This window comes from Arachis stenosperma, chromosome 9 (assembly GCF_014773155.1).
Source record: "Arachis stenosperma cultivar V10309 chromosome 9, arast.V10309.gnm1.PFL2, whole genome shotgun sequence".
NCBI classification, from domain to species: Eukaryota; Viridiplantae; Streptophyta; class Magnoliopsida; order Fabales; family Fabaceae; genus Arachis; species Arachis stenosperma.
The window spans coordinates 15971602-15996768 of NC_080385.1; the positions used below are offsets into that span (position 1 = coordinate 15971602).

Genomic DNA, 25167 nt, shown 5'->3' on the forward strand with positions numbered 1-25167 from the left:
GTCATGGCCGGCAAGTTGACTAACAAAAAGCAATTCATTAAGAAAAAAATCTTTACAATGTGAACAATTTCTCAATTAATTTGCGGTTTCTTTATTAAATTACAGCGGAAAACAAAATCAATTTGCATCATCTTTTGAAAAAAGTGACATACGATCGGCTGCAAGCATCTCCCATTGTGTATAAAAAAAAAAAACAAGCACTGCAATTTTCAACTTGCAAACCAAAAATTAATATCCAAACAATGTTCTTAACTTCAATGCGACTCCTTTTCTTTTATGTATTCTTTGTGTGGCTTAAAGCTTCACTAGCCACCAACATTTTAGGAAATGGGACCGATGTTATAGCATTGCTTCGGTTTAAAGAATCAATATCCAATGACCCATATGGAGTTTTAAGCTCATGGAATACTTCAAGCCACTTCTGCAACTGGCATGGAATCACATGCAGCATTAAGCATCAAAGAGTGCAACACTTGAGCCTTCAACTATGTCAGTTGCATGGCACAATATCTCCATACATTGGAAATCTTTCTTTCTTGCAAACTCTCAACCTTGCGAGCAATAGCTTCTATGGAGAAATCCCTCGGGAGATAGGTCGTTTATTCAGATTACAACAACTCTACCTCCCGGATAACAAACTGACAGGAGAGTTTCCTGTCAGTTTGACTAATTGCTCGGAGCTAAGGCTTCTAAACATGTCGAGTAACAATCTCTACGGCCAAATACCAATGGAGATTGGCACTCTTAAGAAGCTTGAAAAGTTGAGTCTTAACAAGAATAACTACTCTGGAGAAATTCCATCTTCCATATGGAATATCTCTTCTCTAAGTATTCTTTCTATGGGTTATAATTACTTGGAAGGTAAGATACCTGAAGAAATTGGAAAATTAAAAAGCTTATCAGGTTTCGCCATTGGTGCCAATAAACTGTCCGGGGAGCTTCCTTCTTCGCTTTACAATCTGTCCTCCCTCACTCTATTCTATGCTGCAGACAACCAGTTTCATGGCTCCCTTCCATCCAACATGTTCTACAACCTCATCAGTCTGCAAGAGATTGGCATTGGAGGGAATCAAATTTCAGGTCCAATTCCAACTTCTATTTCAAATGCATCTTCACTTCAACTTTTTGATATTGGCTATTGCAGTTTTGTTGGAAAAGTTCCAAATCTAGGAAACCTGAAGGATCTTTATTGGCTAAATTTAAACTACAACAATCTTGGTAGTAATTCAACTCTAGACTTGGATTTCATAACATCTTTGATTAATTGTACTGAATTGGAAAGTTTGGTTTTGAGTTCCAACAATTTTGGAGGTGTTTTACCCAACTCTATAGGGAATTTGTCAACTCAACTCACTGAAATTAGTCTTGATTTTAATCACATACATGGAACTATCCCTGAAACTATATGCAATAACATAAACTTAATTACCTTGAATTTGGAATATAACCAACTTACCGGGTTTGTTCCAAATTCTTTTGGAAAGTTTCAGAAAATGCAACTATTGAGTTTGGGTGCAAACCACCTTATTGGTGACATACCTTTCTCCTTGGGTAACCTCACTCAACTGCTTGAAATAAGAATTTCAAACAACATGTTGCATGGGAAAATTCCACCAAGTATTGGAAATTGGCAAAACTTGTTGTACTTAGATTTTTCAGGAAACAATTTTAGTGGTGCTATACCAGTGGAAGTTTTTAGCCTTTCATCCTTGTCCACAAATCTGAACTTATCTCATAATTCACTGAATGGCACTCTTCCTGTTGAGGTTGGAGCTCTTGGAAACCTTGGAACTTTGGATATCTCCAATAACTATCTATCTGGCCAGATTCCTATGACTATTGGAAAGTGCACAAGTATGGAATATTTAGACTTAAATGGTAATTCTTTCAGTGGTATGATACCTTCATCAATAGCTTCATTGAAAGGCCTTTCTCATTTGGATCTCTCGCGAAATAACTTGTCCGGATCAATTCCAACAGATATGCAGAGGCTTTCTCTTCTAACATATTTGAATGTGTCTTTCAATATGCTAGAAGGGAAGGTACCATTGGAGGGTGTATTCAAGAATGCAACTGCAATTTCAATTGTTGGTAATAATAAGCTTTGTGGAGGTGTCTTACAGTTACATCTTGCACCATGCCCTGCCAATGTTATGGCAAGAAGCAATCACCATAATTTGAAGCTAGCCATAATCGTAATTTGTGTGGTTGTATGCCTTATTTTGCTTTCAATTGTTGTTGTTGTTTTCTTGAGCAAGAAGAAAAAAAGAACATCATCTTTGACAGCATCAACAAATCAGTATTCAATGGTGTCATACCAAATCCTACATCATTCAACAGAGGGGTTTTCTACCAGTAACTTGATTGGATCTGGTAGCTTTGGTTGTGTGTATAAAGGATTCCTTGAATCCGAACACAAGTTCGTCGCCATAAAGGTGATAAACCTTCAAATGAGTGGAGCTCACAAGAGTTTCATTGCTGAATGTAATGCTCTAAAATTTATCAGGCATCGAAATCTGGTGAAGATTTTAACATGTTGCTCGAGCATAGATTATAGTGGCCAAGAATTTAAAGCATTAGTGTTTGAGTACATGCCTAATGGAAGCTTAGAAAAGTGGTTGCATCCTAGTGCTGAAATCACAGATAGGCTATATACATTAGACCTTACTCAAAGACTAAATATTGTTGTTGATGTGGCTTCTGCATTACATTATCTTCACTATGGATGTGAACAACCTATTGTTCATTGTGATCTAAAGCCAGAGAATGTGCTTCTTGATGATGACATGGTTGCTCATGTGACTGATTTCGGATTAGCAAGGCTTCTCTCAATGACTAATGGTGATCCTCATAATCAATCTACCACAACTGTGTTAAAGGGAACTATTGGATATGCTCCTCCAGGTATAATCTGTTTCATCCAATCTTATAAGGAATTTTTTAGTTTAAATTTTTATTCTCTCTTTCCATTTTTAATGTTTTTAAAATAACTTAAAGAGGAAGTGGAAGCGAAAAACATAATTTTATTGTTTTCACTTTTTAAATGTGGTATTGGCATGTTGTTTTGACAGAGTATGGAATGAGTTGTGAGGTGTCAATGCAAGGTGATGTGTATTCATTTGGAATTCTAGTATTGGAAATGGTGACTGGAAGGAGGCCAATGGAAGAAATGTTTAAGGATGATAACAATCTTCATAACTATGTGAAGATGGCATACTCACACAATCTTCTAGAGATTATGGACTCAACTCTTTTGCCAAAACAAATTGGAGAAGAAGAAAACTACACAAAGAAGCTCACCATGTGTGTATTTTCTCTAATTAGAATTGGACTTGCTTGTTCAGTTGAATCACCGAATGAAAGAATGAACATGGCAGATGTCACTAGGGAGCTAAACCTTACCAAAGATATATTTCTTCAAGATTGATATATAAATGAATGCTACTAAATAATGAGTACAATAACAAAGAATTGTGTCTAATTGATTTGGTGACCGATTTTTAGTGTATACATAATATGACTGATTTTTACACATGCACCTAACTACGTAATATCATATCAATAAAATTGACTGCGTAAATAATTATCCAAAAGAATGAATGTCATCGAACGATGATGTAAAACGCTTTACACGGATCAAAATTAAAATTTTTTGTTGTTAACAAAAATTGGAATAAAAAAGTTGGAGGCAATTTTGGGAATTTACTAAAAATAACATATAACGAAGAAAACACACTTATTGTCTGTTCATTTAATCACCTATTACGTGATTTATCATTGAATTTTGTAACTTTTATTGCTAGTCAACAGTGGACATGTTTTATTTCTTTGTTAACGGTCACTGTATCTTTTGTTCTCTAATTTCTGGTTACTACTTTGTAAAGAAGAAAATGGTTCATTCCTTTATTGACTGGAATAACAAATTAAGAGTAAAGAACGTGAAAGAATTGAATTCTTTTGTTGATTATTGATCAATGACCAGATATTTATCACAATTATTAACACAAGTCAATTATTGATGAAAAATAACATTTTCTTTTTCTTTCTAATTTGTCTCTGTCAACATTAGATATTCTTTGCCGTTGACATATTTGTTGTGGGCTTCAACTTATTAATGTAAGTCGCTATTAACAATTAGGATTAGGATATTCGATGAGCTAGGCAGCGTCCATATGGATATGAACGAGTTTGTATGTGAAAAGGTTGAAAAGAAGAGTACAAGACAAATAAGCAGATGATTAAATAGATGTATAATAGAATCAATCAATACAAGACAATAGATTTCTATGCCCCATATATATATAATGGTTATTATAAATTATATATTATAACTTTTTTTAAGTATACTTCAAATTAATATTTGATTTCTAAATTATTGTAGAGCACAATAAATTATATATATGTTAAATTAAATGGTTGATTTTTAATTTTGAGGTCCTGTCATGTCATATTAAGTCAATAAAAATAACTATTTTTATATTAATCGCTTGAATGGTCATCTAAAAAAATATATTTAATTAAAAGACGGTATAATATATTTTATTTTATCAATGTATCAAAAATAAACTAGCTCAATGTTATATTATTTAAAATTTTAACATGTTGAAATATTTCACCACTCAAATTTTATATTATGATATTAAATGTTTTAATTAATATTGATGTATTGAATAAGTGATGCTAAATATTTATCGAACAATTAATGCAAATAATAATCAAATACGTAATTTTATTTTTTGTTGTCATCACATAAATTTATAAAAGTATAAAATTGTATGTCCAAATCTAATACTAAAAAGATATGCCTTGTAACCTGTATTTATTTATATTTATATTTATATTTTTGGGTTCTAGACTTGAATCATTTTCCATAAATTGAAATTAAAAAAAAAAACTACATGTTTTTTCAAAATATACAAGTTTTTCCAAAATAAGTTGTAAATTTGTATAGATTAATTTATCCAATACAAAATTCTTTAAGGGTGATTATATGATCTAACATTCATTTATATTTAACCATGAAGAAATGCACTTCTAGAAAGATTTAGCTCCCTAATGACATCCTTGATGTTCATTCTTTCATTGGGAGATTCCATTGAACAAGCAAGTGCAATTCTTGTTAGAGAAAACACACAAGTCTCTTCTTTTGGAAGAATGATGATCACATTCTCTATAATGCTTTCTTCCTCAGTGGATCTTCGTTGTATTTGATTTGTGAAAAGAGTTGAGTCCACAATCTCTAACAGGTTGTTTGAATATGCCATGCTCACATAATGATGTAGATTTTCTCCATCTTTGAACATTTCTTCCGTTGGTCTCTTTCCACTTAACATTTCCAATGCTAAAATTCCAAAAGAATATGTGTCACCTTGCATTGACACCGGAGAACCAATTCCATACTCTGTAATAGTTTATACAGTAGATTATTAATAGGGTTTAGCTAACGTGTTATGTAAGGACTAAATGATAAAGCTTATCACTAATAAAAAATTTTAAATATTTTTATTTAATAAATATAAAATAAATGTATTAAAAATTTGGATTTTTAGGGTATTTGGTTTGTAGTTTTATTTTTTGTCTTTATTTTCAATATTTTTTATTTTTTATATTTTATAAAAAAAAAGTAAAAACAAAAACTGAAAACAAAAAATAAAATTTTATTGTTTTTATTATTTTTATTTTTTTTATAAAATTCAAAAAATAGAAAATATTGGAAATAAAAACACAAACTAAATGCACCTTTATATTTTCAATAAAAAAATTTTTGTTTTGTAATATTAACATATGTCTTTATGACACATGATAGATAAATTTTTATTAATATAATCCCGTTATGTTACCATCAGCATTTCTATTAATTTCTGTCTACTCTTGTTTATAACGATATTTTATGAAAGTATTTTTGTAGATGTGTCTAATAAAAATGTCTTTTTTATAATTGTGTCTAATGAAAGTGTCTTTATAAATGCATTTTCTGGATATATCTCTTTATACATGTATTTAAAATATAATAATTAATTATTATTGACAATAAACTGACAAATAATATATTGATACCTGTTACGGTAGGTAACCGGAGATTAATACGACGAATGGCGTTTGGCGGCCCAAGTGTGTGATGGAGGAGAACTCCGGGTAGGCCCGCAACTCGGGAGGCTCCGTCCGACTTGTGCTCGCGTGTGAATGGGGGGTGGTACCTGCAAAGACACTCCGATGCCTAAGTTAGCAAGAGTGTGAGCAGGTCTAGAGAGTATTGGACTTAGAGATACCTGAGGGGTGTCAGTGTATTTATAATGGTGAGCCAATAACCACCGTTGGTGTAGTGCCGTATCTTTAGGGTGGTAACCGTCCCTATTATCTTGGGGAGGTTAAGATATGGCTTTATGAGGCGGTTAGAGAGATTTTAGGGACGGTTACTCATTTGAATGAGTGTTTATCTGCCAGCTAATCTCACATCCGACCTCTTCAGACCAAGTCGTGGTTGGCACCGACTTCTTATGTGAAGGTCGGCACTTAGCAAGGCTCTAATCCTTTAGATTAGGCCTTTTAGTTGGACCCGGGCCTTTGCATTGGGCCAGGGTATGAACAGTGCCCCTACTTGAGCCCAAATTTTCTCAAAAGTTTGGGTTCAAGTATTCAGCTCGGGTGCGTAGTCGACTTGTTTGAAGAAAACGTGGGTCTTGGAAACCGACGTGATTTTCGCGACCTTTTGTTTCTGACAGTTACGTCAGTTCAAGCGTCGTGTCCGTTGGGGAAGTGTTGAGGGCTTTGGTAACGGTGCAGTCTCATTAATGACTGCTTCGTTTTTACCATTATGCCCCTGGGTGTATTTATAAATACTTTCCCTCTCTTTCTATTTTCCGTTTCTGCAATCTTTCAAACTTCTCCTTATCTTGTTCGTGCTGCATTCTTGCGTTCGAAGACTTCTGTTCTTCTCCAACCTTCATTTTCGGATAAAGGTTAGTTTTGCTTTCTCCATGTCATGTTTGCATGTTTTGTTTAGCGAGTAGATAGGTTGACCCATAGACCTCAGATTCGTATCTCTTCTCTTTAGGGGCCGTGTTTTTCGATTTTTTCTTTTCTTTTTTCCTTTTTGTAGGTTTCTGCCACTTTTCTTTATATAAAAAATGGCCTCCGTAGACATTCTTTCTCAGTGGGTTGACGTTACGGTCCTTGGGGAGGAACCGTTGGTCGACGCTGAGTTCATCACTCACCTTCGTACTCATCATAGGCTCTGTACTTCGGAGGAGGACGAGCCCAAATATGAACTGATAACCCCGGGTCTTGAAGACCGGGTCTGTTTTGGGAGAGTTAATGAGGCGGCCCCTCATTTTTTCTTCATGTATGAATGTATGATCACCCGCTTGGGTGTTTTCCTCCCTTTCTCCGATTTCGAGATATCCGTTTTGCACCACTGTAAAGTTGCCCCTACTCAGCTTCACCCCAATTCTTGGGGTTTTTTGAAGATTTATCAGTTTATAAGCCATGCTCTGGACTTCCCGACCTCTTTGAGGATTTTCTTTTATCTTTTTCATATGACTAAGCCCTTTAGTGGGCTAAACAACAAACAGCAATGGGTATCCTTCCGAGCCATTCAAGGTCGGAGGATTTTCACCCTTTTTGATGAATCTTTTCACGACTTCAAAAACTTCTTCTTCAAAGTTCAAGCCGTAGAGGGTCACCACCCCTTTTTTCTGGACGAGCATTCCTCCCCTCGCTTTCCCCTTTACTGGTTGCCGGCCTCCCCTTGCGAAAAGATTGGTCTAGATGACCTAGACGAGGTGGAGGCGGCCATTGTGGGGTTTTTCCGAGAAGCGTGGGGGAGGGCCCCATACTTAGATACGAGGAAAATCCTTCAGGGGACGTCGACTTTTGTTCAATCTTGCATAGGTAGTGCATGCATTTCTTTTTTCCGAGTTATTTCCGCCGACTTGTGTTTTACCGACTTGTAACTTGGTTGTTTCTTTTGTAGATATGGCAAAAAAGAATGCTCAGGAGTCTTACCAACGGGTGCAGGAAGCTAAAGCGAAGTCCCGGGCCCGGTCCGGGGGTGCCAAGGCGGTCGTCTCTCCTCCTCCTCCTCCTCCTCCTCCTAGAAATGTGGGTACCCCCTCTCAACCTATTATTATTTCCTCCTCCTCAAGTTTGGCTCGACCACTCCCTTCTGCCCAACTACTTTCCGAGCCGGAGAAGAAGAAGCGCAAGACTTCAGAGTCTGGCCCCTCTTGGGAAGGTGGGGTTAAGGCGGATGCTCTTGCATTCGTCCGAAAGAACATCTATCCTCTTATAAATATGGATGATGTTTCTGTTCGGAACCACCTTACCGCTCTGGCCGAGGAAAGTTTTAGGGCGGCGGGAGTTTGTGGCAAACTTTTGGACATATTTGAGAAGACTCCCCTCAGCTCCTTGGGGACTTCCCCAAAGGTTGAGGAGCTGGAGGAGAGGCTTCTTATGTTTGAAAAACATGAGAGGGAGTTGAAGGAGGAGAGGGATAAACTGAGGAAGGAGAGAGATGTCCTCCGGGAGAAGGAGAGCCAGCTGCGAGCCCAATGCACTATGGAGGTGAATCTGAGGAAGGCAGCCCAGGAGAGTTATCAAAGCTTATTTAAAGATATGGTGGAGGTGAGGAAGGATTTGATGAACTCTCGGAATGCTTATACTGAGTTGGAGGACTCTATCGCCGAGGGCGCCGAGGAGTCTTGGAGAATTTTCTTGGAGCAGGTCAGGGTCATAGCCCCCGACTTGGACCTTTCTCCACTACATCCTGACAAAGTAGTTATCGATGGCGCTATTGTTGATCCTCCTGCCCCCGAGGTCGTTTCCGAGTCAGACCTAAAGACTCGGGGGCAGAGGATTATTGAGTCTCCTCCTCATTCCAAAGATGCTCCGAGTTCTTCAACCCTTGCCCCGACTTCCTCTTTGGCTCCTCCTCCCGGTCCTGGTGGCGCTTCTCCTGGTGGTGGTGATTCCTCTACTCCGATAAAAAAATGACTTTTATTTTGTGGCTATATGGGGGCCCGGCCTGTGGGTCCCCCTTTTTTAAACTTCTATTTATTTGTTGGTGGTTGTGAACAATTTCCTTCTGGCCTTTTAAAGCCGTAAACAAAATATTCCTATCCGCCCCCTTTTTTGGATAAGGGTTTTAAACAAAATAAATGCCCTTTTTTGGATAAGGGTCTAAGTTACCTTATGCGTGCACATGCTTTTCTGTTTTGGATATGTTTGATCTTTTCGGAGAAAACCTTTTGTTAGCTTGCATTGTTTTCTCGAGCCTTTTTCGTGCAAAGGCTTGTATGCAACCTTTAAGCTTTTTCGGGTTTTCCTATCTCTTTTGTTATCCTTTATACTCGACTTTACTTTAGTGAGTTTTTATGACTTAGGTTATTTTTGCGATGCGTTTTTCATTTACTCGGAATATATCCGAGTTTTTCTACTCGGGTTCTTGTCTTCGACTTATGAGTCGGACTGTTCCCGAGTTTAATACGATCAGCTCATATAACCTCTTTACGCCGACTTGTACCTCGTCGTTTCATCCTGACGACCACGTTAGGTCGGTTCATGGGATTTTCACGTTTTGTCGAGCTTAAGTCGGCGCGTTTCGTAGAAAGACTTATAAAAATAAAGGAGGATTTTAAGAGAGATATTGTAAAAAAGATCTTTATTAATTGGGAAGGTACCTTTTTGCTACTAAGGGTCTTGACAGCATGTTTTCCCTTAGCCTCTACTATGATGCCTCGTTAAAAACCCCTCTCCAGAAAAAACCCTTTTTTTGGGAAAAAAATCATGAAGCTGGAAAAAGAGTACATCAGGGAGTAGAGTTCGCTTCTAACTGTAGTACCTTTTCATATTACAAGCATGCCACGACCTTGGTAGCTCAGTGCCGTCCAGGTCGGTTACTTTATAATAACCTTTCCCTAACACTTCCTTGATTTTGTATGGCCCTTTCCAATTTGCGGCGAGCTTTCCATCTCCTGATTTGTTGACTCCAATGTCGTTTCTGATTAGGACCAAGTCGTCTACAGCAAATGTTCTTCGAATGACTTTCTTGTTGTATCTGGTTGTCATTCTTTGCTTTAATGCTGCTTCTCTTATCTGGGCATCTTCTCGGACTTCGGGGAGCAAGTCGAGCTCCTCTTTGTGCCCTTGTACATTTCCGACCTCATCATGGAGAATTACCCTTGGGCTTTGCTCACTGATTTCTATAGGAATCATGGCTTCTACGCCGTAGACTAGTCGGAAGGGTGTTTCTCCTGTGGCGGATTGGGGGGTTGTCCTATAAGCCCATAGCACTTGGGGGAGCTCGTCAGCCCAAGCTCCCTTTGCTTCCTGTAATCTCTTCTTCAGTCCTGCCAGTATGACTTTGTTAGCTGCCTCGGCTTGCCCATTGGCTTGTGGGTGTTCTACCGAGGTGAATTGATGTTTGATTTTCATACTGGCTACCAAACTTCTGAAGGTGGCGTCGGTGAATTGGGTTCCATTATCTGTGGTGATGGAATAAGGTATTCCATACCTTGTGATAATGTTTTTGTAGAGGAACCTGCGACTTCTTTGAGCGGTGATAGTGGCTAGTGGTTCTGCTTCTATCCACTTTGTGAAGTAATCTATTCCCACGATCAAGTATTTGACTTGCCCTGGTGCTTGGGGAAAAGGACCTAACAAATCCATTCCCCATTTTGCGAAAGGCCAGGGGGAAGTTATACTGATGAGCTCTTCTGGTGGAGCCACGTGGAAATTTGCATGCATCTGGCATGGCTGGCATTTTTTCACAAAGTCTGTTGCATTTTTCTGCAAGGTCGGCCAATAGAATCCTGCTCGGATTACTTTCCTGGCCAGCGACCTTGCTCCGAGATGGTTTCCGCAGATCCCACTATGTACTTCCTCCAACACCTCGGTGGTTCTTGAGGTCGGTACGCATTTCAGCAATGGCGTTGATATCCCTCTTCTGTAAAGGACATTTCTCACCAAAGTATAATGTTGTGCTTCCCTTCGGATCTTTTTAGCCTCTTTCTCCTCTTTGGGGAGGATGTCGAATTTCAGGTATTCGACTAAGGGATTCATCCATCCGAGGTTTAGGCCGACTACCTCAAGTACCTCTTGTTGATCCTCTGTTTTTGATACCGAGGGCTCTTGGAGGGTTTCTTGGATCAGGCTTCTATTGTTCCCTCCGAGTTTGGTACTTGCTAACTTGGATAGGGCGTCAGCTCTGCTATTTAGATCCCGAGTTATGTGCTTAACCTCGGTTTCCGCAAAGCGCCCGAGGTGTTCCAAGGTTTTTTCCAAGTATTTCTTCATATTGGGGTCCTTTGCCTGATATTCTCCACTTATTTGAGAAGTCACCACTTGTGAGTCGCTGTAGATTATCACCTTTGTAGCGCCAACTTCTTCAGCTAACTTTAATCCGGCAATCAAGGCCTCATATTCTGCCTGATTGTTTGAAGCCGGAAATTCAAATTTTAAGGAGACCTCTATCTGGGTCCCTTTTCCATCTACCAATATTATGCCTGCGCCGCTCCCTGTTTTGTTGGAGGATCCGTCTACATAGAGTTCCCATGTAGTCGGTTTTTCCTCTTGTTCACCTGCGTATTCCGCAATGAAGTCGGCGAGGCTTTGGGCTTTAATTGCAGTCCGAGTTTCGTATCTCAAATCAAACTCGGAGAGCTCTATTGCCCATTGAACCATTCTCCCTGCAACATCCGTCTTTTGGAGGATTTGCTTCATGGGTTGGTTCGTACGGACTCTTATTGTGTGAGCCTGAAAGTAAGGTCGTAGCCTTCGTGAGGCTATTACTAAGGAGTAGGCAAACTTTTCTAGTTTGTGGTACCTTAGCTCAGGGCCTTGTAAGACCTTACTGGTAAAGTAGACCGGGTGTTGACCGACCTCGTCTTCTCTGATCAGGGCTGATGAGACAGCCCTGTTTGCCACGGATAGGTATAGGACAAGGTCTTTTCCCGGTACTGGTCGGGTTAGGATAGGAGGTTGGCTTAAGAATTTTTTGAACTCTTGGAACGCCTCCTCACATTCCGGAGTCCATTCAAACTGGCATTCCTTCCTTAATAAGGAGAATAATGGAAGGGATTTTAGTGCCGATCCTGCCAAAAATCTGGAGAGGGCTGCAAGTCGGCCATTGAGCTGTTGAACCTCTCTTAGACAAGTCGGGCTTTTCATTTCTAAGATGGCTCTGCATTTGTCGGGATTGGCCTCAATCCCCCTTTGTGTTAGCATGAAGCCTAGAAATTTTCCTGCTTCTACTGCGAAGGCGCATTTTGCGGGATTTAGTCTCATCCCATGCACCCTTATAGTGTTGAAGACTTGCGAGAGATCGGTTAAGAGGTCGACTTATTGCTTGGTTTTTACTAACATGTCGTCGACGTATACTTCCATTAGGCTCCCTAGGTGGGGGGAAAACACTTTGTTCATCAGCCTTTGATACGTGGCTCCTGCATTCTTTAGTCCGAATGGCATGACCACGTAGCAATAGTTGGCTCTTGGTGTGATGAACGATGTTTTCTCCTGGTCGGGTTCATGCATCGGGATTTGGTTATATCCCGAGTAGGCGTCCATGAACGATAGGTATTGGTACCCCGAGCTGGAGTCCACCAGGGTATCAATACTCGGTAGGGGATAAGGGTCCTTAGGACATGCCTTATTCAAGTCGGTATAGTCGACGCACATTCTCCATTTACCATTCTGTTTTTTGACTAGCACTACATTGGCTAGCCATGTTGGGTATTTGACCTCTCTAATAAAGCCGGCTTCCAGAAGCGCCTGTACTTGCTCCTCTACTATTGAGGCTCGCTCTGGGCCGAGCTTGCGTCTTCTTTGCTGTATAGGTCGGGACCCTGGGTAAACCGAGAGCCTATGGGACATGAGCTCGGGATCAATCCCGGGCATGTCGGAAGCCTTCCAGGCGAAGAGGTCGGAATTAGCTCTTAGGAGTTCGCCCAATCTTTGTTTCAGGGTTTCCCCTAGGTTGGCTCCTATGTGAGTGTTTTTTCATTCCTCTTCTCCGACTTGTATCTCCTCGGTTTTTCCTCCCGGCTGGGGTCGTAGCTCTTCTCTGGTTCTTGCGCCACCTAACTCTATGGTGTGGACTTCTTTGCCCTTCCCTCTCAGATTTAGGCTTTCGTTATAGCATTTCCTTGCCAATTTTTGATCTCCCCTTACCGTTGCTATTCCTCCTAGAGTCGGGAATTTCATGCAAAGGTGGGGAGTTGATACCACTGCTCCAAGACGATTAAGGGTAGTCCTGTCAATTAAGGCATTGTAGGCTGACCCTTCATCGATGACTATGAAGTCTATGCTTAGAGTCCTTGATTTTTCCCCTTTTCCAAAGGTGGTGTGAAGGGGTAAAAATCCTAGTGGTTTTATTGGCGTATCCCCTAGTCCGTAGAGGGTGTCGGGGTAGGCTCTCAACTCTTTTTCATCTAACCCTAGCTTGTCGAAGGCGGGCTTGAAAAGGATGTCCGCCGAGCTTCCTTGGTCTACTAGGGTTCTGTGGAGATGGGCGTTGGCTAGGATCATAGTTATCACCACGGGATCGTCATGCCCGGGGATTATCCCTTGCCCATCTTCTTTCGTGAATGATATAGTGGGGAGGTCGGGTGTTTCATCCCCGACTTGATAGACTCTTTTGAGATGTCTTTTGCGAGAAGATTTAGTGATTCCGCCTCCCGCAAATCCTCCTGAGATCATGTGGATATGCCTCTCAGGGGTCTGTGGTGGTGGATCTCTCCTGTCCATATCATCTCGCTTTCTCTTTCCATGGACGTCCGACCTTTCCATGAGATATCTGTCGAGCCGACCTTCTCTAGCCAGCTTTTCTATCACATTTTTGAGGTCGTAACAGTCGTTGGTGGAGTGACCATATATTTTATGGTACTCGCAATACTCGCTGCGACTTCCCCCTTTTTTATTTTTAATAGGTCTTGGGGGTGGCAACCTTTCAGTGTTGCAAATCTCTCTGTATACGTCCACTATAGAAGTCTTTAGAGGAGTATAAGAGTGATACTTCCTGGGCCTCTCGAGACCGAGCTCTTCCTTCTTTTTGACTTCCCTTTCTTTCTCCCTAGAGGAGGAAGTGGGTCCAGGTCGCGAACTCAGGTCTCTTAGCTTTGCATTCTCTTCCATGTTGATGTACTTCTCGGCCCTTTCTTGTACATCACTTAGAGAGACGGGGTGTCTTTTAGATATGGACTGTGAGAAGGGACCTTCTCTAAGTCCATTGACTAACCCCATTATTACTGCCTCTGTGGGCAGGTCTTGGATCTCTAAACATGCCTTATTGAACCTTTCCATATAGGTTCGTAAAGACTCTCCGACCTCCTGTTTTATTCCCAGGAGGCTCGGTGCATGTTTTACTTTGTCTTTTTGGATTGAGAACCTCATCAAAAACTTCCTTGAGAGGTCTTCAAAGCTGGTGATGGATCTCGGGGGAAGGCTATCGAACCACTTCATCGCTGCTTTCGATAAAGTGGTTGGGAATGCCTTGCATCTCGTAGCGTCGGAGGCATCGGCTAGATACATCCGACTTTTAAAATTGCTTAGATGATGCTTTGGATCCGTGGTTCCATCATAGAGGTCCATATCAGGGCTTTTGAAGTTCCTTGGAACTTTTGCCCTCATTATGTCCTCGCTGAAGGGATCTTCTCCGCCCGGGAGTTGATCTTCGCCTTCATCGCGGGAGTTCTTGAGGGAGGATTCTAGCTGTAAGAGTTTTCTTTCTAACTCTTTTCGCCGTTCCATCTCCTCTTTAAGGTACCTTTCGGTTTCCTTTTGTTTCTCCCGCTCTTGCTCCAATTGCTCCAGGCGGCTATGGACCAATCCTATTAGTTCAGCTACGTGGGATGGTCCGTCCTTTTCTGATTCACGCCCATCTGAGGAATTTACCTTCGGATTCTTTACTCCGGAGGTACCCTCTCTGTGCTGGTCATTGTCTTCATTGCCATTTCCCATGTCTAGATTCTCTTGTTCAGAATCTGTTTCGACATGGCCTTCTTCATGGGATCTATCTGCCATCGTGGGATGATCTCGCGGGTCCCCGGCAACGGCGCCAATGTTACGGTAGGTAACCGGAGATTAATACGACGAATGGCGTTTGGCGGCCCAAGTGTGTGATGGAGGAGAACTCCGGGTAGGCCCGCAACTCGGGAGGCTCCGTCCGACTTGTGCTCGCGTGTGAATGGGGGGTGGTACCTGCAAAGACACTCCGATGCCTAAGTTAGCAAGAGTGTGAGCAGGTCTAGAGAGTATTGGACTTAGAGATACCTAAGGGGTGTCAGTGTATTTATAATGGTGAGCCAATAACCACCGTTGGTGTAGTGCCGTATCTTTAGGGTGGTAACCGTCCCTATTATCTTGGGGAGGTTAAGATATGGCTTTATGAGGCAGTTAGAGAAATTTTAGGGACGGTTACTCATTTGAATGAGTGTTTATCTGCCAGCTAATCTCACATCCGACCTCTTCAGACCAAGTCGTGGTTGGCACCGACTTCTTATGTGAAGGTCGGCACTTAGCAAGGCTCTAATCCTTTAGATTAGGCCTTTTAGTTAGACCCGGGCCTTTGCATTGGACCAGGGTATGAACAATACCTATACTTTTTCTTATTAATATTCCAATAGAAATGTTAAAAGTTACGTAAAACATATTGAACGCAAACATAAGGAAAAAGTGTCCGAGTATAATGCATTAAATAAACCAACAAAGACTTTTTTTTATCACACATTTTAGTATTTAATAAGTTATAGTTTGGTTATTCTATAATTTTTATAGTTTTATCACAATTTTAATTAAATTTTTATAGTTTAAATTTGTAATTAAATTTTTATATTATATAAAAATTTGTATTTAAATCTTTATTAGTTATTATTTTTTAGAAAAAATACAATAACTCTATAATATTAGCTTTCAGAATATTCTATAATTTCTCTACATCAAACACAAAAATAAATATTCTAAAAAAATATATTTCTTAACAAACTTTTAAATTATAACACCTAATTAAAATTTTGTATCTAATTCATAAATTCAATTGCAAACTTTTAAATTATAAAAACCTAATTAAAAATTTTAAACTACAAAGACCAGAAGAATAATCAAGTTATTATTTAATTGTTCAATCAGTCTCCAAAAATTTTCAACAAATTAATTAGTCCATATCAAATTGCTATTTACGTGAAAAAATTTATTCAAGAAATTTTCTTATCTCTATTATGGTGGAGATTAATTTATCTAATTTTTTTTACCAAAATTTGAGATAGAATTGATTTGTCAAATAAATTAAAAGGTTAAAAAGTAAAAACTGATTTAACAATTAAAATTAGTTAAAAACTAAACTAAAAAAAAAAAAAAACAACAAGAAGATACCTGGAGGAGAATATCCAATGGTTCCCTTTAACCCAATGGTGGTAGATTGCTGATTAGAATCTGTGAGAAGCCTTGCTAACCCAAAATCAGTCACGTGACCAACCATGTGATCATCAAGGAGCACATTGCTTGGCTTTAAATCACAGTGAATGATTGGTTGCTCGCATTCATAGTGAAGATAATGTAATGCATTTGCCACATCAATTAGAATGTTCAATCTTTGAGCAAGCTCCAATGGATGTGATTCATCTTCAATGCTTTCACCACAAGGTTGCAACCACTTTTCTAAGCTTCCGTTAGCCATGTACTCAAACACCAATGCTTTGAAATCAATGCTTGAGCAACAAGTTAAAATCTTTGCAAGATTTCTATGCCTCATAAACTTCAGTGCATTACATTCAGCAATGAAACTCTTGTTGGCTTCATTCGTTTCGATGTTCATTACCTTTATAGCAACAAACTTCTGTTCAGATTGTAGAAATCCCTTGTAGACAGAACCAAAGCTTCCAAATCCAATCAAGTTGTTAGTGGAAAACCCCTCTGTTGCATGGTGTAGAGTTTTGTATGACACCATAGGAAGCTGGAATATTGATGACACAAGACAGGAGTTGAAAATAACAGAAAGCAAACAATCACACAAATGATGATTACTACTTGCTTCAAATTATGGTGCTTGTTTCTTAACACAATAGTAGCAGGGCATGGTGGTAGATTCAACTCTGATATACCACCACAAAGATGATTATGATCACCGGCTATTGATATTGTGCTCGCGTTCTTGAAAACACCCTCTATTGGTACCTTGCCCTCCAAGTTATTGAAAGAAAGATTCAAGTATGTTAGAAATGAAAGGCTTTGCAATTCTATTGGAATTGTTCCAAACAGATTGTTTAGTGAGAGATCCAAATGAGTAAGTCCTTTCAATGAAGCTATTGATGAAGGTATCACTCCATTGAAGGAATTCCCATGTAAATCCAGATACTCCATGCTTTTGCACTCGCCGATCGTCTCCGGAATCTCCCCGGAGAGATAATTATGGGAGATATCTAAAGTGTCAAGGCTTGAAAGGGATCCAACTTCAACAGATAGATTGCCATTGAATGAGTTATGAGATAAGTTCAAAAATATTGACAAGGAAGGAAGTCCAAAAATCTGCTGAGGTATCTCACCAGTAAAATTGTTTCTAGAAAAGTCTAGAATCTGCAATTTTTGCCAGTTTGCAATAATGGGTGGAATTTTTCCTTCCAACATATTGTTTGCAATACTTATTTCAACCAGTTGAGTGAGATTTCCCAAGGAGGGAGGTATCTCACCTAAAAGGTGGTTTTGCCCCACATCTAAAGATTGCATCTTATGAAACTTTCCAAAAGAATTTGGAACATTCCCACTAAAGTGGTTGTCACCCAAATACAAAGAAATTAAATTTATGTTATTTCCTATTGTTTCAGGAATAGTTCCATGTATGTGATTAACAAAGAGACTTATTTCAATGAGTTGGGTGGACAAATTGCCTATTGAGATGGGTAAAATACCCCCCAACTTGTTGGAACCAAGAACCAAATTTTCCAATTTGGTGCAATTAACCAAAGATGTTACAAAGTCCAAATCACCTTCTGAACCACTGCCAAGATTGTTGTAATTTAAGTTTAGCCAGGTAAGATGTTGCAATTTTTCAAGAGATGGAACTTGTCCAACAAAGTTGTTGAAGCCAATATCAAATTTTTGAAGCAAAGATGCATTTGCTATTGAAGTTGGGATTGGACCTGAAATTTGGTTCATTCCAATTTCAAACATTTGCAAATTCGAGAGGGCGGAGAACATGCCGGCCGGAAGCGAGCCGTGAAATTGGTTCTCTGCAGCTGAGAAGAAAGCAAGAGATGTCATATTGCAAAATGAAGAAGGAAGCATACCAGAAAACCTGTTTGAAAGTATCACTAACATGGACAACTTTTTCAGTTGTCCCAAATCTTCAGGTAACTTTCCCTCCAAGTTATTAACTGCTATGGAAAAGACATTAAGGGAAGAGATATTTCCTATGGAGGGTGGAATTTTGCCACCAAAATTGTTTTTAAAAAGACTCAACTTTTTTAATTTCTTAAGAGAACCAACCTCAATTGGTATTTTTCCATGAAAACTATTTGCTGAAAAATTGAAGTATCTTAGTTTAGAGCAATTAGTTAAACTAATAGGAAACTCCCCTGTCAAATTGTTGTTTGAAAGGTTGAGTTTCCTTAGTCTAAACAAACGGCCCAACTCTCTTGGAATTTCTCCATAAAATTTGTTGCTAAGAAGGTTGAGAATTCTCAAGAAAGAAAGGTTGCCAATATAAGGAGATATGGTCCCACTCAAATGATACTCTTTAAGGTTCAACATCACAACTCTTTAATGTTTGATGCCACATGTGACTCCACCCCAGCTGCAAAAATGGTTAGAAGTATTCCATGACATCAAAATTCCATAAGGGTCACTTGATATTGATTTTTTAATTTGAAGTAATGTCACAAAATCGGTCTCATTTCCTAAGGTGGTGGTAGCGGCGGTTATTGTAGGGTGAATCAATGGCAATGTTACACAAAAAAGAAAGATGGTTGTCAAGGTAGAAAAAAGCATTGTTGGGTTGGAAAAATGTGAGTATATGAATGTTTATGCCAATGGAAAAATGTGATAGTGCTTTATGGATTAAAATATTGGAGTGCTACTATATATATATACTTCTAAAGTTTGTGGAATTCTTTGCCCCCTACCCCACCCTGTTCTCATTGCTTAGGTAGTTAACGTTTTTTGGTGACCGAAATAAATTAAACAAAGAAAAACAAAATAAATAAAACAAGGAACTGCTTAAATAAAGGGACAGTTCCGTTTAAGACTACTCTTAAACTCCTCCCAAGGTGAAAGAAGCTCTACATGCGAAAGTTGTAACTTCATCGCCATCTTTGCCATAGTATCTGCCACCGTGTTTACATCTCTCATAATCAAACGAAAGTCAACACGCCAATTCCAACGCATGATATCTCTTATTTTGAGCACCAATGGATCAATAAATCCAAAACCATCTTGAGTAACAAGATTAAATACTTCCACACAATCCGTCTCACAAATAACATCTCGTTGACCCACATCCCAAGCTAAGAGATATCCACTCCAAATAGCAAACAATTCTCCTTGAAGAATACTATTACTCTCAATCATTCCCAAACACTCCCTTTGCCAACTCCCATTACAATCTCTAATAACACAAGCAAAACCAACGCTATCACCCGAACCAAAATAACTAGCATCACAATTAATCTTAAAAGTACCAATGGATGGGGGATTCCAAAAACCATTTAGAGTAGAGGGAATGGACATACGTTGTAATTCAAAAATATTCCTAAGCTTCTTTTCTGAAGTTAATGCCAGATAAATCACTTTTTCCGGAGGCCAAGTTTTATGGGGATTAAAGATGTCATTATTTCTTGCTCGCCATATCCACCAAAGTTCCGAAAAGAACTTGAACGGATGCTCTCTGCTATGATACAAGAACCAGCTCTTCAATTCCAAAGAATGACAAGAAATATCCAACCTATGCCAGACAAGCTGAGCTTTTGGACAATCCCGAATACAATGTAAAACCGATTCCTGGCTAGAAAGATATCTTGGACATCTATCCGATGACGACATCCCCCTTCTAAAGCGAAAACTTGCAGTAGGAAGAGCCTCCTTAAGACACAACCAAGCCAAAAACTTATGCTTTTCCGGGACAAGCTGACGCCAAAGCCAAAACCAATTATCCCGCTCCTCCCAACCAAACAGCTGCTTATACAACCACAAGTAACCATTGCGTGAGTCATAGACTTGGGCAGCAGACCCACTCCAATACCAACCCACTTTCGGACCTGCTTGCTCATCTGGATTGTAAGAGAGAATATTACCTTTCAGATTTTGAGATAAAGGAGAATAAAGAGTATCCAAATGCCACCTACCAACCGACCAAATATCTTGTATCCAGAGATTCGAATCAGAAATATGAACATAATCAATCTCATTAGATAACCATCCTTCTCTCCTCCAGCTAGAAAACCAAAAATTCTGGTTCAAATCTCCAATACACCAAGCAAACTCATCCTTCAATACTTCCCAAGCCTTGCAAAGACACCTCCAAATGGGAGAGTCCTTATTCTTAGGATAACTAAAACAGTCATATAGAGATGATCGGTATTTGGCATCCAATAATTGGACCCATAGCTTGTTTGGCTGCTGGAAAAACGTTCAAACTAGCTTCCCAAGAAGAGCAATATTTACACAATAAGGATCTCTAATCCCCAAACCTCCATATTTTTTTGGAGTAACCAGTACCTTCCAACTAACAAGATTCAATCCTCTTCCATCAACTTGTCCTTTCCAAAGAAAACTCCTCATCATAGACTCCAATTTACTAATGATTCCTTTGGGAAAAATAGAGACCTGCATCTGGTATGTGAAAATAGCAGCGACAACAGAATTAACCAAGCAGAGTCTACCAGCCCAATTGAGTAAACTCCCTTTCTAGCTTGCTAGCCTACTCCGAATCTTATCCAAGACACCATTGAAAGCTGAACGAGTCACCCTAGAATGGCTAAGGGTAACTCCATGATACTTGCCCAAGTCCTGGACAAATTTGATAGAGGATGCCCCAGTGAAAACCTCTTTTCTTGTTGCAGAGATATTCTTGGAGCAAAACGCTTTAGACTTCTCCACATTAATCTTCATCTCAGATGCTTTGCAAAAAGTCTCTAAAACCAACATCACATTTTGCACTTGTCTCTTTGTAGCTTTACAGAATAGAAGCAAGTCATTCGCAAACATTAAGTGGGATATTCTTGGTCCCCCTCTAGAAATAGCAACCGGCTCCCATAAGCCCAAATCAACCTAATGACTAATAAAGCATGCCAATCGCTCCATACACAACACAAAAAGATAGGGTGACATAGGGTCTCCTTGTCTAAGACCTCGGCTAAGAGTAAAGACATTCAGACGATTTCCATTCCAAAGAATAGATAAGGAAGAAGCAGTGACACAATTCATAATCAAATTAAGTGTAGGAATAGGAAAACCAAAGCTCTTAAGGGTATGAGCTAAAAACCTCCAGTCAACTCTATCATAAGCTTTCTCCAGATCAATCTTAAAGGCCAGTGTGCCTTTCTTTGATTTAGTCTTCTTCATAAAGTGGAGGACTTCTTGAGCAATAATGATATTATCAGGAGTTCCTCGTCCCAGAATAAATCCTCCTTGAAGCGGGCCAACAATCTCTGCAAGATGAAGATGAAGCCTATTAACAAGGACCTTCGTGATGATCTTGTAAACTACATTGAAGAGACTAATCAGCCTGAAATCTTTCATAGATACCGGTGATTCAACCTTTGGAATAAGAACCAGTAAAGTCTCCAACATTCTCGGATCAAGAGTAACACCGGAGAATGCTTGCTTAACCATCTTCCAAACATCAAGACCAATGATCTCCCAATATTCTTTGAAGAAGAAAGCTTAAAACCCATCAGGACCTGGAGCTTTAAAAGAGTTCATGTGAAAAATAGCTGTTCTGACTTCCTCCATAGTGACTGGTGCCGTAAGATTATTGCAAGCTTCCTCATTCAGAGAAGGAAGAGGCACATCACCAAGGCAACCCAAATCAACATCATCCAAATGACAGAATAAGCTTTTATAGAAAGACTCTGCTTCTAGACTCAGAACCTCTGGATCAGTTTCCCACACTCCATCCTTGAGAAAAAGGCCATGAATCTTATTATGCTTCCTTTGCGTAAGAGTTTGAATATGAAAGAATCTTGTATTCCTATCCCCGAACCTTACCCACTGCTCTCTGGACTTTTGAAACCATAGAAGCTCTTCTTGCACTAGAGTATTATTATAATCATCAAGTAACTGTTGCTCTTGCTGACACAAATAAATACTATCCACCACTTTCAAACGCTTTTGTAAATAATTAATCTGCTGCTCTAATTCACATTTTTTAACAAAGATGTTACCAAATACCTTCGAGTTAAATTCTAGTGAATTCTTCTGTACTTCTGAAAGCTTGCCATGAATCCCTCTATTACTAGACTGCCATGACTGGTTCACAATATCCCTATACCCAGGATGAGTAGCCCAAGCAGCAACAAATCGGAAAGGTCGATTCCCTTTAGGCTGAGGACGACATTTACAACGCACTAGAATAGGGCAATGATCAGACTGAAGCCTATTTAAAACTTCTGCATAAGCCTCTGGAAAGATAGATAACCAACTACTATTTATACAGACTCGATCAAGTTTTTTTGCCACGTCAACATAATTCTTCACCCTCCTGTACCAAGAAAACTGCCTCCCAATAGTCTTCAAATCAAACAAACCACTATCCCCTAATGAAGTAGCAAACATGTCAGCTTTTTGATGAGAAAATTGACAGCCCTTAGATTCATGAGAAAATTTGACTTCATCAAAATCACCAAGAATGATCCAAGGTCCTTGAAAAGCCATGGATTGTACAACAAGATAATCCCAAAGGAGAACCCTTTTATTAAATTGAGGACTGCCATAAATACCACTACACCTCCAAATTAAATTATCAAAGTGAACTTCAACAATAACACCCTGATCAAAAGCATCAATGAACTTACAGCAAACACCCTTCATAGAGGATAGAAACCAAATACCTCCCTTATGCCCCTCTGCTTCTACTATACCAACAGAGTGATACCCCAACCTTTCTCAAAATAATTTTAAATGCTGAAAAGGAGAGTGAGTTTCAACCACAATAAAAAAAATAGGTCTAAATTTCCTAACAAGTTCCTTACAATGCACCCGGGTTAACTTATTAGAAGCACCCCTAATATTCCAAACAATCATATTTAAAATATCCATAAATAATAGGGACAGAATAAATAAGAACATAAAATCTAAACAGAATCACCAACCTCAATAGGTGGTTTGTCCTGCAGTATTGGCACACTCTGATCCTCAACAATTGCTACCTTCGGACCCCCTGACACTCCACCTGTCATGCTTCCATCTACTAAGGTTTCCTCTGTTGTGCCACCATTTTTATCAACTGGCGAGTTCTGCAAGGAGGAAGGCCGAGGACGCTTCCGTAGAGAAATTCCACGACGTGCAAGAGTTCTGCGCGATGGAGATGGCGCAATTTCATGTTTATCTCGTTTCTCCATCCTAATGCCAATTGATTTGCCTTCATCACCATGCAAATTGGGCCTTGGAACCCTTCACGAACCATACTTGTGCTGCTTTCCATCTTGGTCCTTTAAACCTGATGACTGGCCCATTGTGAATTTTTCCTTACGCAGTACTTGTTGCCAGCCCTCTCCATCATCCATGCATGCCTCATTAACATGACCATCAGGCACGTGAGGAGTCAATGATTCCGTAACAACATCCTTCCCTTTAACAACTCCTAATTTCTCACCCAAATTACGAGGATTCTCACCCAAATCACGAGCTTCTGATTCAGCCTCTTTTTGAATCTCATGATTGTTGTGTGGCACTAGTGTTGGAGCTTCATTATTTTTTCCATCACCAAAGGAATTTTTGTTTTCTTCCAAGGACTCCTTCTCCATGCACAATGATTTATCATGCCCATACCGTGCACAAGTAGCACAAATTAACTGTAAACTCTTGTACTCCACTTCATAAGTCACATCCTCTACTATAATATGTTTGATTACAGGCAACTCAATATTACTTTAAACACAAGCTCGGGCATATTTTCCTCTTTCTGCAAGTTTAGTGGCCAAATCTACTTTCATTGGAACCCCTATTGCAGAAGCAATTCACAGCATTGCTTGTTCCTAGTAGCACCAAATTGAAAGTCCCGAGACTCGAATCCATACCAGCGTTGATCCAAAAGATTTTTCGCATGGCCTAAAATCCACATCTCATGGCTTTACTACAACATAGTGACCGTCTATCAACCACGGGCCACCAAGAATGACTTTCTCACGATCCGCAGCAATATCAAATTTAACCAAAAAATATCCAAACCCCACATCCAACAAATCAAACCCTCCTTTGATGCGACATACTATCCGAAACTTATGCATGAGAGCCGTGTAGCCATAATGCTTATCCAGCACCTTGATCACGATGGCTTCCTTATAAGGTTCAGCTAGACAACTCTTTGCCTCCTTGGTAAAACTGACACTTGGTGGACGAGAATCACCCTGCTTACCTGTCACCGTCGCGATACCATCCCCAGATAAAGACCCTACTAATGCAAAGACCTTAGACTTTTCTGCACCAATGACTTTATCTCTAAAAGAGACCTTGGATGGCTTTTCTAACTCTTCCCGAGAAGAACCCTTCTTAACACTGGATACACACCCACCCACGCTCTCCCCCTTTTCTCTTCCGATAGCATGGCCATTTTTCTCACCGTGTTTCACCCTCAACCACTCACACCTACTCTCTCCTTCTCTCATTCTCCTTAGGTCTTAGACAAACTATTTAAAACAGTATAAAGTTTGCCTAAGCCTTAGGTAGTTAACGTTTATTTTGGTTTTTATATATACTCGCAAAAGTTATTTAGATTTTCATATTGCTTGAGAAATTAAATAAAAATTAATATTTTAAAACACTAACTTAACTAGGATTTTTTGAATAAATAAAATAAATTAATTATTTACCAATATGTATTTTTTTTAAAATAATTATATGTTTTCTTTTTTTAATTTTATTTGTACTGCAAAGGAGAAAAATAAAAAAAGAAAAATGTAAATATTTTTTTAAAAAAATCACATGTTGGTAAATAATCAATTTATATTATTTATTTAAAAAATCTAA

General features: G+C 39.3%; 3 protein-coding genes and 1 pseudogene across 3 annotated transcripts; 1 reads left to right on the forward strand and 3 right to left on the reverse strand.

Annotated features, from left to right (window-relative positions):
• Positions 1–234: 234 nt before the first annotated feature.
• LOC130947929 (probable LRR receptor-like serine/threonine-protein kinase At3g47570) lies at positions 235–3450 on the forward strand. The gene is made up of 2 exons (XM_057876643.1): positions 235–2904; positions 3072–3450. Exons 1-2 carry the CDS (start codon positions 243–245, stop codon positions 3425–3427), a joined length of 3018 nt encoding a protein of 1005 aa, XP_057732626.1. The 5' UTR covers positions 235–242; the 3' UTR covers positions 3428–3450.
• Positions 3451–5012: 1562 nt separating this feature from the next.
• Positions 5013–17037, reverse strand: LOC130949144 (probable LRR receptor-like serine/threonine-protein kinase At3g47570). The gene is made up of 2 exons (XM_057877951.1): positions 16363–17037; positions 5013–5401 (listed from the first exon to the last, which is right to left on the reverse strand). Exons 1-2 carry the CDS (start codon positions 16934–16936, stop codon positions 5013–5015), a joined length of 963 nt encoding a protein of 320 aa, XP_057733934.1. The 5' UTR covers positions 16937–17037.
• A 38-nt stretch (positions 17038–17075) lies between these two features.
• On the reverse strand, positions 17076–18246 carry LOC130949145 (putative receptor-like protein kinase At3g47110). Its single transcript, XM_057877952.1, has 2 exons — positions 17164–18246; positions 17076–17081 (listed from the first exon to the last, which is right to left on the reverse strand). Exons 1-2 carry the CDS (start codon positions 18244–18246, stop codon positions 17076–17078), a joined length of 1089 nt encoding a protein of 362 aa, XP_057733935.1.
• A 954-nt stretch (positions 18247–19200) lies between these two features.
• Positions 19201–24806, reverse strand: LOC130949146 (uncharacterized; annotated as a pseudogene).
• Between the last annotated feature and the right edge of the window lie 361 nt (positions 24807–25167).

What these genes read in the sequence shown, in the direction of transcription:
- LOC130947929 (XM_057876643.1), top strand. Translation starts at nt 243, where the DNA reads ATGTTCTTAACTTCAATGCGACTCCTTTTCTTTTATGTATTCTTTGTG. An exon ending in TATTGGATATGCTCCTCCAG is followed by an intron (nt 2,905 to 3,071) that starts GTATAATCTGTT and finishes TTGTTTTGACAG; the next exon opens with AGTATGGAATGAGTTGTGAG.
- LOC130949145 (XM_057877952.1), bottom strand. Translation starts at nt 18,246, where the DNA reads ATGACATCTCTTGCTTTCTTCTCAGCTGCAGAGAACCAATTTCACGGC.
- LOC130949144 (XM_057877951.1), bottom strand. Translation starts at nt 16,936, where the DNA reads ATGGTGTCATACAAAACTCTACACCATGCAACAGAGGGGTTTTCCACT. An exon ending in CATTGGATATTCTCCTCCAG is followed by an intron (nt 5,402 to 16,362) that starts GTATCTTCTTGT and finishes AAACTATTACAG; the next exon opens with AGTATGGAATTGGTTCTCCG.